At 39.5% G+C, this 14,783-nt stretch overlaps 1 protein-coding gene across 2 annotated transcripts in view; it reads right to left on the bottom strand.

The window, feature by feature from the left end:
- The window catches only part of phactr1 (phosphatase and actin regulator 1), a 37,299-nt gene that overhangs the window by 11,767 nt on the left and 10,749 nt on the right, over window positions 1–14,783 (bottom strand). The window contains exons 1-2 of one of the 2 annotated variants that reach the window (XM_034147158.1): window positions 10,907–11,206; window positions 4,263–4,427 (exon numbers count right to left, since the gene is read on the bottom strand). In XM_034147158.1, coding sequence (XP_034003049.1) covers window positions 4,263–4,427; window positions 10,907–11,177 — 436 coding nt within the window. In that variant the 5' untranslated portion in view covers window positions 11,178–11,206. Of the gene's footprint in view, window positions 1–4,262; window positions 4,428–10,906; window positions 11,207–14,783 lie in introns of those variants that run through there. The other variant, XM_034147159.1, reaches the window with a different exon arrangement.

The raw sequence follows: 14,783 nt of genomic DNA, 5'->3' as shown, positions 1-14,783 counted from the left end.
TGGGCTCTGGTTTCAGACAGAGGGTGAAAAGAGTGCTGCAGTATGAGAAAAATAAAGACCCTTTTGAAGATTAAAGTATGGAGACATGTCGCAGTAGAGGCACAAATATGAACTGGAACAACATACTGATACCGGTTAGTAAAAACCATGAATTAATGCTTTGACAAGTCTGCAGACAGACGGCAGGCGAAAAACCTTTTAAAATGCGCGTTGTCTAAATGGAGATCGGCTAAGCTAACGCAATATATGCTCCGACCGTCCACACTCACAACAACGGCCTATACAGACATAAATAAAGCAGCGACTGTATTCGCCATGACACAGGCAGTCTGTAGTTTGTACTTGTTTAACTTTTGTCTAGTTTCTGAACAGATATGAGGAGCTGTGAGCTCTGAGTGCTAACAGCTAATGTTGGTTTTCTGGGGTGCTCATTGAAGATGACGTCACGGCTCCGCCTACACTGCGTTACTATAGATACTGCCCCAGCTACTAAACTGTAATGGAAGCGCAGCATTAAAGTGAGCTGGGTCTAACAAGGCCTAACAAAACCGTACTAAGTCGAGCGAGGCCTGCGGTGGAAATGCGCCATTTAACTCCAGGTGACTTTCTGCCGCTTTCCTCCTCCGATCGTTTCACCACAGAGGAAAGCACTTCACAAATTGCAGTACCCATAAGAAGCTGTACAAATGCCGCAGTTTTTGCGTGGCTGTGTCTTTAGTTGAAAGCCCAGTGGCGATCTGCTCATCTCTCATCGAAATAATATGCTACAAAGGGGCGGACTGGCCATCTGTGTGTTGAACTTTCCTGTCGGCTCCCAGACCGTAGTGAAGGAAACAGGGAGGATGACTCTCTGTCGTCTCCCAGGGCAGAAGCAACAAGCTTCACGTTCAATAACCCACTTTAGCTTAAATGACTGGAGCGAGGCGAGCTCTTCTTGGGAGGCCGCTGCATTTATTTAGCTGTTCTTCTGTTTCACAAAATACATCACAGACCTCTGTTTTTCTGCTGCCTCGTTTCACTTCCAGAAACATACACACGCTCGCTCACTCTCGCTCTACCATCCACACACACACACACCCCTCTCTCTCTCTCTTAAAGGGACAGCGATCTCATCTCACTCTGCATGACCCTAATATCATAACATGTGTGTTCTGGAGAATCACAGAACGGACAATCGTCCTTATTATTATGCCGTTTAAACCAATTATTTAAATTTGTTTGTTAATTCGGCATCATGTAAGTTGCGCTGACAGGTCCACACATTGCTTCCCCGCAGCGAGGCTCCCCCCGCCCTCCTGTTGACAGTTCACGAGCGTCGAGCTCCTCAACCCCCCCCCCCCCCCATTGATAAATCACGATCGTCGGCACGCTGATAACAATTTTTTTTCAAAAAGGTTGCCGACCCCTGCTGTAGCGAGTAAAACTCTAACACAGAAAATACCTCCCCAAAACGCCTCGTTGGAGATACGTCATTGTCCATTTGATTCTTCCGGGACGGGGTGACGTAACCCCGTACCCGGAACGAAATGGACCAATCCGTGGAGCCGTTACGTTACGTCCGCGGAGCCGTTACGTTAAGCCCCCGCCGATTGGTCCAAATTGACCAATCCACGGACTTCCTCACACACGGGCAGCTCTGCTGATTTCTCCTCCCTGGCTGCAGGCTGATAACAGACAGTTGGGATTGCGGCGAAATTCTCTCTGCAGACCCATTCTCACAGCGTTTATCAACCTTTTTCTTACTCAATATCAAGCCACACTTATTGTTTTTACTTCGGCTGTGACTTTGTGTGTGCTCACGATGAGTTTGGCTGTGTTTCGTAGTGATGGCGAGATGAAGCCTTATGAAGCTTTGAAACTTTCCAGCCAATTGGTTCGCAAAAGGGTTCATCTCATGAGGCTTCATCGTTGGTCAAAGTGTGTAAAACAGGCAGATTGGACATCTTCTCAACAGTGTGCTCTATCTCATACCGAGTTCCCAATGAGTAAAGCCTTAGAATAACTCTTAACAACGAACATAAAATCATATTTTCATGTTAACAATATTGTTTTTATTCCAGTTGAATGATTGTGATTGAAAAGCCTAAGGAGGCTGGTAAACATTGCAAAGAGGGATTTGTATTCCTTAATAATATTCATAAACTTAACCATGTTGTAGCCTGAGAAAGGCTAAACCATATCAAAGAATACATTTATTAACTACATTATCTCATTTAGCTGTAGCTTTTATAAACAACAAAAAATACGTATTGTTCAGTCGTTGAACCAGGGACCCTGCGGTCGTGAGTCAGCTGCTTTCCAGTTGAGCCACAGCACACACGCTGAATCTCCCTGAAAACACTGCAGCATATTTATTCCTGTATTTATTCATGTTTTTATTCCTACATTTATTTATGCTTGTATCTATTTATACTTATGACATGTTCCGACCTCTATACAAGTGAGGGTCTGAGCTCTTTTAATTCCATCGTGTCACCAGCGGGCCCGGGTACAGGAGGGGTAATATGGTTCTTATTATACATCCATGGGTATTATGAGCGTTGTGGTTCAACGGTTCAACCAATCTGAATCGCTTCCTGAAGCAGTCACGTGGTATCGACAGGCAGCGAGGCTTCGTTTGTCATCGTTGACGTCACTGGCCCAAAACGATACAAGCCTCGATAGATGCTTCACAAAAAGCTTCGGGGATTACTCGACACACGCTCCGAAGCCTCGGCGCAATACGTAACATCACTAGTGTTTCGCTGTGTATGCTAAACAAGGAAACAACACCTCCACGGAGCTCAGCGCGATTCACAACGTCCCGACCAATCAGAGCACACTGTGCTCACAGGGAGGGTGGGGGCTGGAGCTATTGGAGCTACAACGAGCCGTTAAAGGCAGAGAGTGAAATTCAGTGAATACACGTAGTTTACAGAGATGCTGTATGAGAAACCAATGTGAGTTTGGAAAAATGCACAATATAAATCTATTTTAGTAGACCTCAACAATGGAATTATGATCAGTAGAAATGGCCATGACATGGGCCCTTTAAATTACATGATTGTTCATATTATGTGTTTATTATTCCATGTGGTTCTGTGTATAGGCCTATGCCTCTAAATATATATTTTAATATATCAGATATTATTGATGTCCTCCCGTTAAGGCGTTCTTAAACGTTGTTTTGTTATAATGTACTTTTTAAATAAATTGAGATGTCAGGTATAAACACATTCAAATAAAATACCTAAGTATTTGGCATAAGATGTTGCTAAATGCCATGTTAGATGAGATAATTAGCTTTTATTTAGGTTATATAGTATTAATGGGAGAAAAAGACAATACATCATCTTAAGGCCCTGACACACCAAGCAGTCACCAGAGAACTCGCCGACGCCGACTGTTGCGTCGCCGTGTTCTCCTGCGTCTTGGCCATGTGTCGCACTGGAACACACCGCAAAGACTTCAGCCGAGCACGTACGAACTGCGCATGCGTGAGTGGCAATAACTCTCCTTACCAGCAGGCGGCGGTAGTGTGTATTCGTCATTCAAAAGAGGCAACAACCGGAAGACAGAGAAGAAGAACAGACTGATATAAACAAACAACAAATAGCGGGTGCGTTCCATTTTCACTCTCGTCCATCGAAAACATGTTTCGTGCGGTACTGGAGCTATCAGCCATTGGAGTGTTGCTTGTGGAAGACATTCTCAAGCAACCGTTTCGCTTCTCATGCACTGATTCGCTAGCTGAACAGCCAATCAGAGTGATCTCTTTGTCCGACTGCCTGTGGCCGACGCACGGCCATGAAAGGCCAAATAAGGCGTGTCACGGCCGACGGTGCGGGACACACCAAATTGAGTTTGGGCGACAGGGCACGCTTCGTCGTCCGACTAACGAAAACGGCCGATTTCGGCCTGGTGTGTCAGGGCCTTTAGGGTCATCCTAAACCACCTGTGGTGTCCATTACTGTTTCACATATCAGTTATACAATGTGTACATCTTACCTAATAAAAGATCATTGAAAAACCAGACCATGTAGTCAAAACCAAGACCAGCTTATCAGAAGCCTCCTGGTGCTTCCCCAGCCTTACATAACAAAATCAAACATAATAGATCTCTGCTGCAGCCCCTATGTCCCCCCCCCCCCCCGCTCTGCAGCTCCATCCATCATGCTCCTGTTGAGAGGCACCACGGGGAGACATTTATCCTCTGTGACCGAGTGAAGCTGATAGCTACAGGGGGGCGGTGGGGGTGATGATGGAAGTGTTTTGATTCTCACCGGCAGAGGTCTGCTTGAACTTTTCACTCTTCTTCTTCCTCCATTTCCAGGGCTTGAACAGACGTCCCAGGGTGGCCAATTTGCTCCGCCGGCGGATGGGGGGCGTGTGTGTGCCGGGGACCAGCGAATCAGAGCGCATCGCTGCCAACCTCTCCACCTCCTCAGCTGGAAAACACAACAGGGACATCAAGGTCATCAACAAGCAGGTAAACAACACTAACACAAATATGTTTTGGACTTGATTGGAGGTCACTTCTCTTTCATCCATGGCACAGTTACAGCAGACTTTATAAATATATACCAGAGTATCTCGTTTTTTTCATATCATTTACAAAAAACATATCGCTTCAATGATTAACTAATGGAACAAAAATCAAGACCAAGCAATTAAGCGTCTAATCGATAATATAAATAATCTGTTGTTGCAGCCCTTATAGGGTAATAAACCAATATGCTCTCTCCTGCTGTATTTCATCTAATGACACCTCATGTCACATGAAATCAATGGAACACACCTTTATATTTCCCTTGACACGCACATTTCTTTTGACCTGCAGCTGCTTTAATCTTTAAACTACAAACTAACCCTAACTGTGAAATAAATATCTATATTGATACTAATACGTATGTGTTGATACTGCATATATTCCTAGGAAGTCTTTATAAAAATATCAAAACATATTTGTACAATGTAGCCTTTTAGGAAGCTAACTCCTGCACTTTCTCAATACTCTCCGATATATTTGAACCTGTCAGTTTAATTTGTGTTGTATTTTGCACTATCCTTCCTGCACAATTTTTTCGTCGAACCTTCAATCTAGATTTATTTTGTATACGTTTATTCTATGCTATTTTAAGCTTGTTGTTGTTATTTTTAGTGGTAACTGTATTTTTATGTGATATCAATTTTAAGAGATGTCTACTGTGAAGCACTTTGAACTGCAATTTGTATATGAAAGGTGCTATACAATTAAAGGTGGGGTAGGTAAGTTTGAGAAACCGGCTCGAGATACACTTTTTGTTATATTCCATGGAATGCTCTTAACATCCCGATAGCAATGAATATCTTAAGTGCTTTGACAAAAAATCCATAAAAAAATATCATCTGTGGAAGCCGTAGTACTGTAAAAAGTACGACCAATCATTTTAGCCGGCCCGGCTAAAATAACTGGATGGCCTACCTGCCTGTCAGCCTTCCATCTGTGCACAAACTTATCTCGTGCCCTCATTGGTCATGTGCGCGTTCGTGTGTGTTGGAGGAGGGGCTCTGTAAGGAAGTAGCAGATTTTTTCCGGCTGTGTATTTTCAAATTCTAGCGATCTCGAGCCGGTTTCTCCAAAATTACCTACCCCACCTTTAAAGCTTATTATTATTATTATTATTATTATAATAATATTGAAACAAACATTTTTACAAATGATTAAACATTATTATATTTATGTTTTGTACATGTGCACATTTAAGTTATGTTTATATAAATATTGTTGCTTTATTGTATTTTATCTTTTTATTGCACATTTTTACTTTAACTTCTTATGTCTATATACATATTTGTATTCAAATGTTATATTTTTATTGCACTTTTTTTCATGTCAATATAAATATTTCTATAAAATATATTTTTTCTTTTATTGCACACTTAACACATTTATTATGTATTTGTATTCAAATGTATTTCATCTCTTAGTGGCACAATTTCCCTTAATTTTCCCATGTTCATATCAAAAGTTGTATTTAATATTATTTGTATCTTCTATTGCACATTTTCACTCTAACTTCTTATGTTCATCAAAATATTTGTATTTAATTGTTTTATTTTCAAATGCAGCAACTGCCAAGAGACCCAGGGTAAATAAAGTATTGTGATTCTGTAATCCACAGTTAATGAAAACAGAAGATCACTCGGCTGTCTGTTATTCAAATGTCAAGGGACACATCTCCCAGGGGCCGGTGCATAATCAAGATCAGACATTGATCACTACTTCAGGAGAACACTACCGCAGAGAAGCTCCATTGAACAAAATGAAGAAAAAACCTCCGGACAGCCCTGACAGAGAGGAACTAAAATTAGATAGTAAAGCGGTATACAAACAGTGGGTAAACAACATGTGTCACAATAAATATCCACGACACAGTTCTACTGCTTTAAATAAAAGAAAATTCCCCTTGTTGCAATTGTCTCCCTCCTCCATTTGACTCTCTGTCTCTGAACTGTGGTTCTTGGCCCTACAGGGAGTTTTTTGAAAGTAATCACAGTAGTGGGCTGTTTTTCATTTGAAATGACACCTTTCACGCAACATCCTGCTGTACGAGACGGACTGTAAGCAACGAGAGCAGGAGGCCTGAGCCAGAGGCCATGAATAATAAAACAGGAAGCAAGCATTTTAGCTGGCAGTTGTAGATGTAAACACACACACGCATCAACAGACACACTTACACATACACAGACAGATACATTGCAGAAACAGGTTCAATCAGCTTTGCAAGCAGTGTCTTCATGAATGAAAATGTCTATGAAAAGTATGACCCCGCAACTTGACTCATATGCACACTGTAGTTAGAGAACATACAGTATTACAGTCAAAATCCTTAAGTCATTACAGTGGTTATTTAGGTAAGCAGAAAATAACAAAACACAATCCTCAAATCTGAACTGCATCAAAATGCACATGTTGATTTTGGATTTTAGAGAAGAATATCTAATACATAAAAATCAGCACATTTTAAAGTAAATCAGTCTCTTCTTTGCTGTTTTGCCACTCACAAATACCAACAAATATTGAACGGTATTTATAATTTTTAAGGAAATGTATTTAAAATAAGTAATGGCTACAAGAACATGGCGGTCAATTAGAAAAAGACGGCATGGAATATCAAAAAACAGCTGCAACTGGGCTTTTGGATGAAACATGTAGAAAACTGGCATGAAAAAAAACAAGAAATACAAAAAAACACTATTTTGCTTTGCACTTAAATAGTAAAAAAATGTAAATCCATAATTAAAGAATAAATGGTAACACTACTGAGTTATGCACCAAACATGACTAAAGTATTCCTGTACCTAGGGCTGTGCGATTATGGCAAAAATCATAATCACGATTATTTTGGTCAATAATTGATATCACGATTATTAAATACGATTATTCATTGACTTTGAAAACATCCATTTATTGAACTTTTAAATACAAATAATAATTTGAACAGTATCTTTTTAACTGTTGATTTCCCTGAACGTATAATTAAACTGAAAAACCAATACAAAAATAAATTAAATAAATGATACATTTATATCTACATTTAAATAAATAATATCAAAATAATAAATACCAATAAACAAGATCAACAAATATTTTTGGAGCGCACTTCAACAAGCTACTAAACATATATAAATATGATAAATACAAATAAATTTGATCAAATATGTTGCAGTGCACTGTCACAACCTAGCAAAGCAAAATAATCGTTTTTTTCGATTAGGTTGTTTTCGTAATTGTGGCAGGCCAAAATCGTAATTGCGATTAAAATACGATTAATTGCACAGCCCTACCTGTACCAGCTAATTAGTTTCAATAAAATCCATCAAATCTTTTTTGCAACACCATTTGAACTAACAGAACAACAATTAGACACCAATCAGACAAATTGACTTGGCTGGGTTTTGAATCAATAGTCATTTGTCAAAATGTATTTGCAGCTCAGAGTATCAACAACTGTCAAGTACTGAGAGCTGGCAGCACTGCATGCTTGGTTAGACTGGACGGTCAAAACAAATCAAAGTGAAGCAGTGAGCAGCTGCAGACAGGAGGAGATGTCAGCCTTGAGGTGGCCTTGTTACAAGTGGGATGTCAGTTCTAATCTGTAACCGCCATTGAGAGGCCCTCCCACAACAACATCATCAACTCCACACCCTCCCCTCCTCAGCTGTCCCTGTGGCAGATCTGTGTAGCACCCATGAGTGACACACAAACCTTTCCTGGACACATAAATAAAGAGATGTTTTTGTTAAAGCAATAAATACCTACAATGTTAAAAAAATAAGTCTCTTCAGGTCAAGTGGTTTTAAAACAGTCAATATGTGTTTCAAGCGTTGATCTTCCAGAGAGAGGAGATGTTCATTGCTGAGGTGTTTTGGGGGAGATGTTTTTAATCCTTCTGACTCATATTCGTCACTTAAAGGGGTCCTGTTATGCTTTTTGGGGTTTTACCTTGACTGTGGTGTGTTATATATGTTTTTGTGTGCATGTAAATGGTCTGCAAAGGCTTACATCCCAAAGTTCCCTCCAGAAGGAGTTTCTCTCCCACAACCCCTCCTGCCTGAAACGCCTCCTGTTTTACTTCTGTAACATAATGACATCAGTATATAACACTTCTATGGTTGGTGCTCCAACACATTGTACACATAGTGCCGGTCATTTACCGACACATCTCCATGCGGTTGACCAATCACAACAGAGCAGGCCAGCTAACCAATCAGAGCAGACTGTTCTCTGGTTTCAGACAGAGGGTGAAAAGAGGTGCTGCACAACAAGACCTTTTTGAACATTAAAGCATGTAAGCATGTCAGAGGCACAAAATAGAAATATGAACCTCAAAATGAGCATTAATGGTCCTCTTCAAAGCAGACTACAGGTTTCCCTAGGTCTTTCTCAATTTCTAGTTTTAGCATCCTTTCTTCCTCTCCTCTACTACTCGAGATCCAATTTTGGAGTTGGATTTCCTTAAAAAAAGGAGTGGTTCACAAGCCAGATAATCGTGGAGCAAGGAGTGAGGACTGAGGAAGCACAACATTGAGAAATGAGAAAGACCTCCTGTCTGTGTTGCTAGCCTCCCCCCAGCTGCGGACGACAGCAGCAGTGAGTCAGGGGGCTCGTACTCACTCTGCAGGGAGACATTCTTTCAGTCAGACCCCGGGCCTGTTTTTCTTACCGCTGCCTCATAACAAGACTGACTCAAGAACAAGCTCAGAGCAGAAAAACAAGAGACATGCTGCCGGGGCCGGAATCCACTCCATCGGCTGACTCATTCAGCTCCATTCATGTTTTTCATTTAGATTTTTTTACGATCTTATTATTGGGAATGAGCTGTTCTAAATCAATACTGGGTTTTGAGGCGACTAGGTAATAAATAATAAACATGTCTGTATTGATCTGTGGTGGAAAATGGTTAGCAAGATTTTCAAATCAAATCTACTTGTCAATTTATAAAAAATAATGTGCATCTATAGCTTAACAGTTTACTATGATTGAGTACGAAACAACTAGTTCCAACACAATTTCTTAAAAAGGAAATGTTGAGACAATTTTTATAACTGCATATTCACATAATGACATTTTGCATGGAATGATATTAATTGGAAAATCTTTGGGATTTAATGAGTTTTTTAGACAAAACAAGCCATTTGAGGATGTCACCTTTGGCTGTGGGAACTGGGAGTTTCCACAGTATCCTTACAATTTAAAGAAGAAAGAATAAAGACAAATAACCATTAGTTGCAGCCCCATCTAAGCTCCTGTTGGAATGAGACAAAGTGATTGGGTGTAGTTTAGTATGGAAGACGAGCTTATAATAAACATAGATCTTCAATCAACAGTTCATTCTAATCAATCTCATTCATGACGGTATTGATCTGTTGACCGGCATAATACTGGAAACACATTTTCAAATTAAATCCTCTAGTTGATTGACTCGACCATTTTTACAACCTGCTGGTGAGGGTAGCCATGGATACTGCAAGCATGACGACACTACTGCTGCAAAGACGAGTCTATAAATTGATTAGTCCATTGAGAGAAAAAGGAATTGACGGCATTGTTGATAATCTAATAATAGTTTGTGCCATTTTGAAAGCAAACCATCCATCCTTTGTTCCAGTTGTTTCATTTTGAAGATTTATAAACAGACTATCTTTGGGATGCTGTTGGTTTGACAAAGCACATGTTGAAGAGGTCACCCCGAGCAACTGGGGCAATTTTCTGACATTTTATTGACAAAAACATAATAAGTTAATTTAAAAAACGAGAGTGGTTCATGGACAAGAACAAATAATCAATATTTTCAGCACATTGACATCTTGGTCAATTAAGTAATTAAGTAACTTAAATTGGCAGGTTGACGTATTATTGGGGGAGAGGGGGAATGTAACTAATATTTTTAATTGAATATGTTTTCTTACAATCGTGGTCTGCACCAAGCACTACAGTTTGATCTTCCACATGACATATATTAAGACTGTGGACATGTTGTTTGTTGTTGAATTAATAAGAAATTGTATGACTATCATTTTCATCCCTACTTGTTGTTAAAGTAATAATATTGCAGGATTGTCTTACAAAAGTGGACCAAATAACAATGACAAAATAAATCGTGCTTCAAAGTAACATTAAATCAGAAATTAAATTGATTCAACATGCTTTAGTAATCACAAAAACCTCATTAGAGGTCACTATTAAGAAAATACAGTAATTTACAAGCAACGTTCAGGGCTAACGTTAATCTGAGTGCTAATCCCGGTACTGTGGATCTCCCCCAGGCAGGCAGGGAGCGGCCACCGGCATATGACAATAATCATTTTTAAATAGTACAGTAAAAAAAACCTCCTCCCAACATTCCCCTTTCACCCAGCCAGCTGAACAGGGTCCTCTCACCGTGCCGCTGCTCGGCTCCCCGGCAGTTGCTGCAGATGTGTTTGATCTCTTTCCCGATCTGGCAGTGGATCGTAAACGGCATGTTGTTGTTGTGCACGGCGGGCTGATGCTTGAGCTGTTTGCCGGTGATGTTGCGGGACTTCATCCTGGTCAGGGAGAAAGCTTTGCTCCTCTTCTTTGGTTTCTGCTCCTCGGACGCCGCTGAACATGTTTGTTCGCTGGCAGCAGATCCGGACCATGAACACATCACGTCGCCTCCACGGCCCGCCATATTCCAGCTGTACTGCAGGGCAGGACCCTCTCGCCCTCTGCTCTGCTCCGGTGGAGAGGGATTTCAACTGGTTGGCAGCTCTGTCTACTACTAACAAGCCAGCCATTATGAAAACGATTTCCGGTTTGAGCAAACAAAATAAAAGGACTTTATCGATATTTTTAAGAACTTTAAATAAACTGTAATGCACAATTGACTGAAAACAGGCCCCACAGTCTAGCAGAAATGTATTGTTGAATTGTATTCATTCCCAATTTCTTCTCCACAGCACTGATTTGTACTGTCTTCTTATTCATTGTGGCTTAGCCTACATTGAAATGGCAATTAAAAATCAGTCGTTCATAAAATGGGGTAGATTAAAACGTTCTTGTCGATCAAGTTGAACATTTGTTTTGAGAAAAAGACCTTCAGTAGCTATTTTGCAAGCATGAAATACTCTCTCTTATGTAAATAGAGATAAACACATCTGTAGGGTTGAAATGTAGGCTATGATCCGCTTCATACAGTATGACTAGAACAGCAGACTACCATCTGCAATACCAATGTGCAAAGAGATAAATAAAAACAAAACTTTGAAATGTTGAAATACTTCCTGGAATGGGTACCAAACAAATGGACGCAGCAGTGCAAACCATCAACTATTTGACACTTGTCCTGTGATTCTTATTCTGCAAATTCAATTGAAAATCTGCATGTCCATTGATTCTGGATTCCTTAATTTAGTTTAACAACTACATTTAGCAATTACTTTAGGTCAGTGCTGCAGTTATGAGTCTCTGCTCATACTCCCACTTTCAATTGCTCTGTATTATAGTTTAAAGAGAATAGTGTAATGTACAATGATAAAATAATGTTTTCTACATTTAAATCACTTTTAATTACTAAAACATGCAGCACTCAAAGTAATTTACAATGAAATATAGGTTAGCCAATGAGAATAATCTCATGTTGACACACCATCTAGTCATAGCTAACCCTTTATTTTGAAGGCCTACTTGTTTCCGGTTTTAATCTGTCTCTTTGGCCGAATTGTATCTCCTTTACAGATTCAGCCAATGATGGATCGCTATTGCTCTTCAACCTCGCAGTGGTAGCCAATGAGGTTGAAGCACTGGGGGATCAGGAATATAGAGAGGTTTTTGAATAAACCGTCGTTCAATGATTCATCTGAGAAAAAAATGAAACAAAATACAGTAATGCTTGAAGTTTCAAATGCTGTATCATAGTATCTTTTTACATATGTAAATAATATATAAATATCATTTTTGTTTTGTATATTTGTATATTTTTTCAATATATTTGTTCTTACATAGTTTTTTTTTTCCTTTTTAGATTATTTAAAAAAATATATATATATATATATATTTAAAGAACACAGTTGGCACCATTATTGTTTTCATACACCAGCTCAACACCCTCAATGTATTATACACTCTTTTTTTGAACTCTAAATGTTTCCAAGGTAAATCATAATATTGAAAGAATAGCACAAATATCTTTTTTTTTTATAAAAGGGATTGATTAAAATCAGTTAAGGACACTTTCCTTTAAATTGTACTCTGACTCATGTGGGGTTAAAAGCTCAACGATATAACGAGATCACAAGCAAACAGGAAGTCTTAAAAGGAATCAATAGGATCTTAAAATCAAGTCTGAGCTTTATTGGAAATCAATGAGGATCAGCTGAAACAGAAGCAATGATCTCACACTTCCGAGGAGTAAGCAGTCTGACATGTGTTTTGAGTTTACTATTATGTGCTCCATGAAAAAGAGGACACTCTTTTACTGCAGAAAGGCAAGGGTCAAAATAGTGGATTCATTTGTTTTGCAGTACTCTTAATATAATACTTGACAATTTTAACATCCTTCATCAACCTTAAATCCACATATTGAATCATGTTTGTACGTCTGCTAAATCAAAAATGCAAAAAAAAAAATATATATATGTCAGAGGACATGGAAACCAGCTTCTAGATTCTTGAGGGATAAAAGCAAGTCAAATTTGGAAAGTCATAAAAAGAACAACTGACTGAACAAGCCAATATGCTAGTGAAACATTGTCGGTTATTTTCTGCGGAGGCCAACAAAGGGTCAGAGGTTGCAGTTAGATGTTTCTGACAGCAGGTGGAGCTCACTCACAAGAAATAAGAAGGGAATGAATTAGTCAGTGTCTCAAAACAGTGACAGACTGAGCCACAGGGTGCAGACTGGTGAGGAGGAGTATGTGTCTCATCAGGACCGACTGTTATCTCCTCCATGTTACAACACTGAGCTGGGGTGCACAAGCACACAAAGCCTCTGAGTGTGTGTTTAAGGCTTGTTTTTAATCGTTTCAGTCACATACAATGTGTGTGTGTTGATATCTTTTACGTAACAGTATGATAAGCATATGCTGCATTTTCCCCGCTGCAGACGATGAGTCACTAAGACTTTCAAATTCAATGTGAAAGGTTTTGTATCACAGCATGATAGGGGAGCAGTTTAGTGATCAAGTATCCTGTGAGGAGTGAGTATAAGGCCTTCAGATTACAGTAACAACCAGCAGTGGAGGAACAATTCAGTCACTACTCGCACAACTGCTTACAGAAGACAGTTAAAGAGTTAAACTCACCCCTCATTCTTATTCTGATGATTGGTCTGAATCATTGCACCATTCACTGTTGTGTCTCTCTCTAATGAGGAGGAGACGTGAGAGCAGAGCACTGCTGGTGTAGGGCTGATCAATACATATATAGGCTCCCTCTCTTATACAAAGGCTGAGGCCTATAGTGTGTGTCTAGGAGCAAAGGTGGTATATGACTGCAGGTATGATTCACATTACATACTGAAGTGACAAAGAAGAGCATTGATTGGTGTACACTTAAGTTACAGGAAGTAGCACATTTAGCTGATAACATTTCTACTTTACCTACACATCAACTGTAAAGATGCTCATTATGCAGGTCAGCCCTTTTTTAGAGTGTTGGCCCACTTCTTGGCATTACACATGGTATAAATATCCATGGTGTTCTGAACATAATTCATCCAGACATTGGTGATCCCCTATTTCCGCCAGAAAGTCAGTTCCAGACATTGTCCAATACATAGATTTATAACCAATTTCTATCTAATCTCTTTCCCATCATCAGGATGATACAGGAAATCATTCCTGCCAACAGCAATGACTGACTTTATACACCTCACCTCTGGCTGGCAGAGAACTCACGGCTCCATCGTTTTGGTTCCTCCCCTCCAGTACCATGAACAACCATGAACATTCTGGCACAACTGCTACTTACACAACTGTAATTCATAGACTATCATATGTATATGTTTTTTGCTACTGTAATATATTGTGGTCTAAAATGATCTAGATTCAAGAACATTTTATATTGAGTATTCTTGTGGTTCGTGTACTTTCTACTTTTTAAATTTAAAATGTATTACATTTCATCTAGTTATGTTTCTACTTATTTCCAAATATTTTAATGCCTGAACACACTGCTGCTACTGTAACTAAATAATTGGGTCTCTCTCTCTCATGTAAAAGACTACTTGCATCAAAGCAGCAGAGGCCAAGATACCATACTTTTAGATCTGTTGGCATTTTCTCTCCAAAGACTTCCT

This window comes from Trematomus bernacchii, unplaced genomic scaffold, assembly GCF_902827165.1.
Source record: "Trematomus bernacchii unplaced genomic scaffold, fTreBer1.1, whole genome shotgun sequence".
Lineage (NCBI taxonomy): Eukaryota > Metazoa > Chordata > Actinopteri > Perciformes > Nototheniidae > Trematomus > Trematomus bernacchii.
The sequence above is the reverse complement of the archived record's forward strand: the minus strand, read 5'-3'. Positions and strand labels throughout refer to the sequence as shown.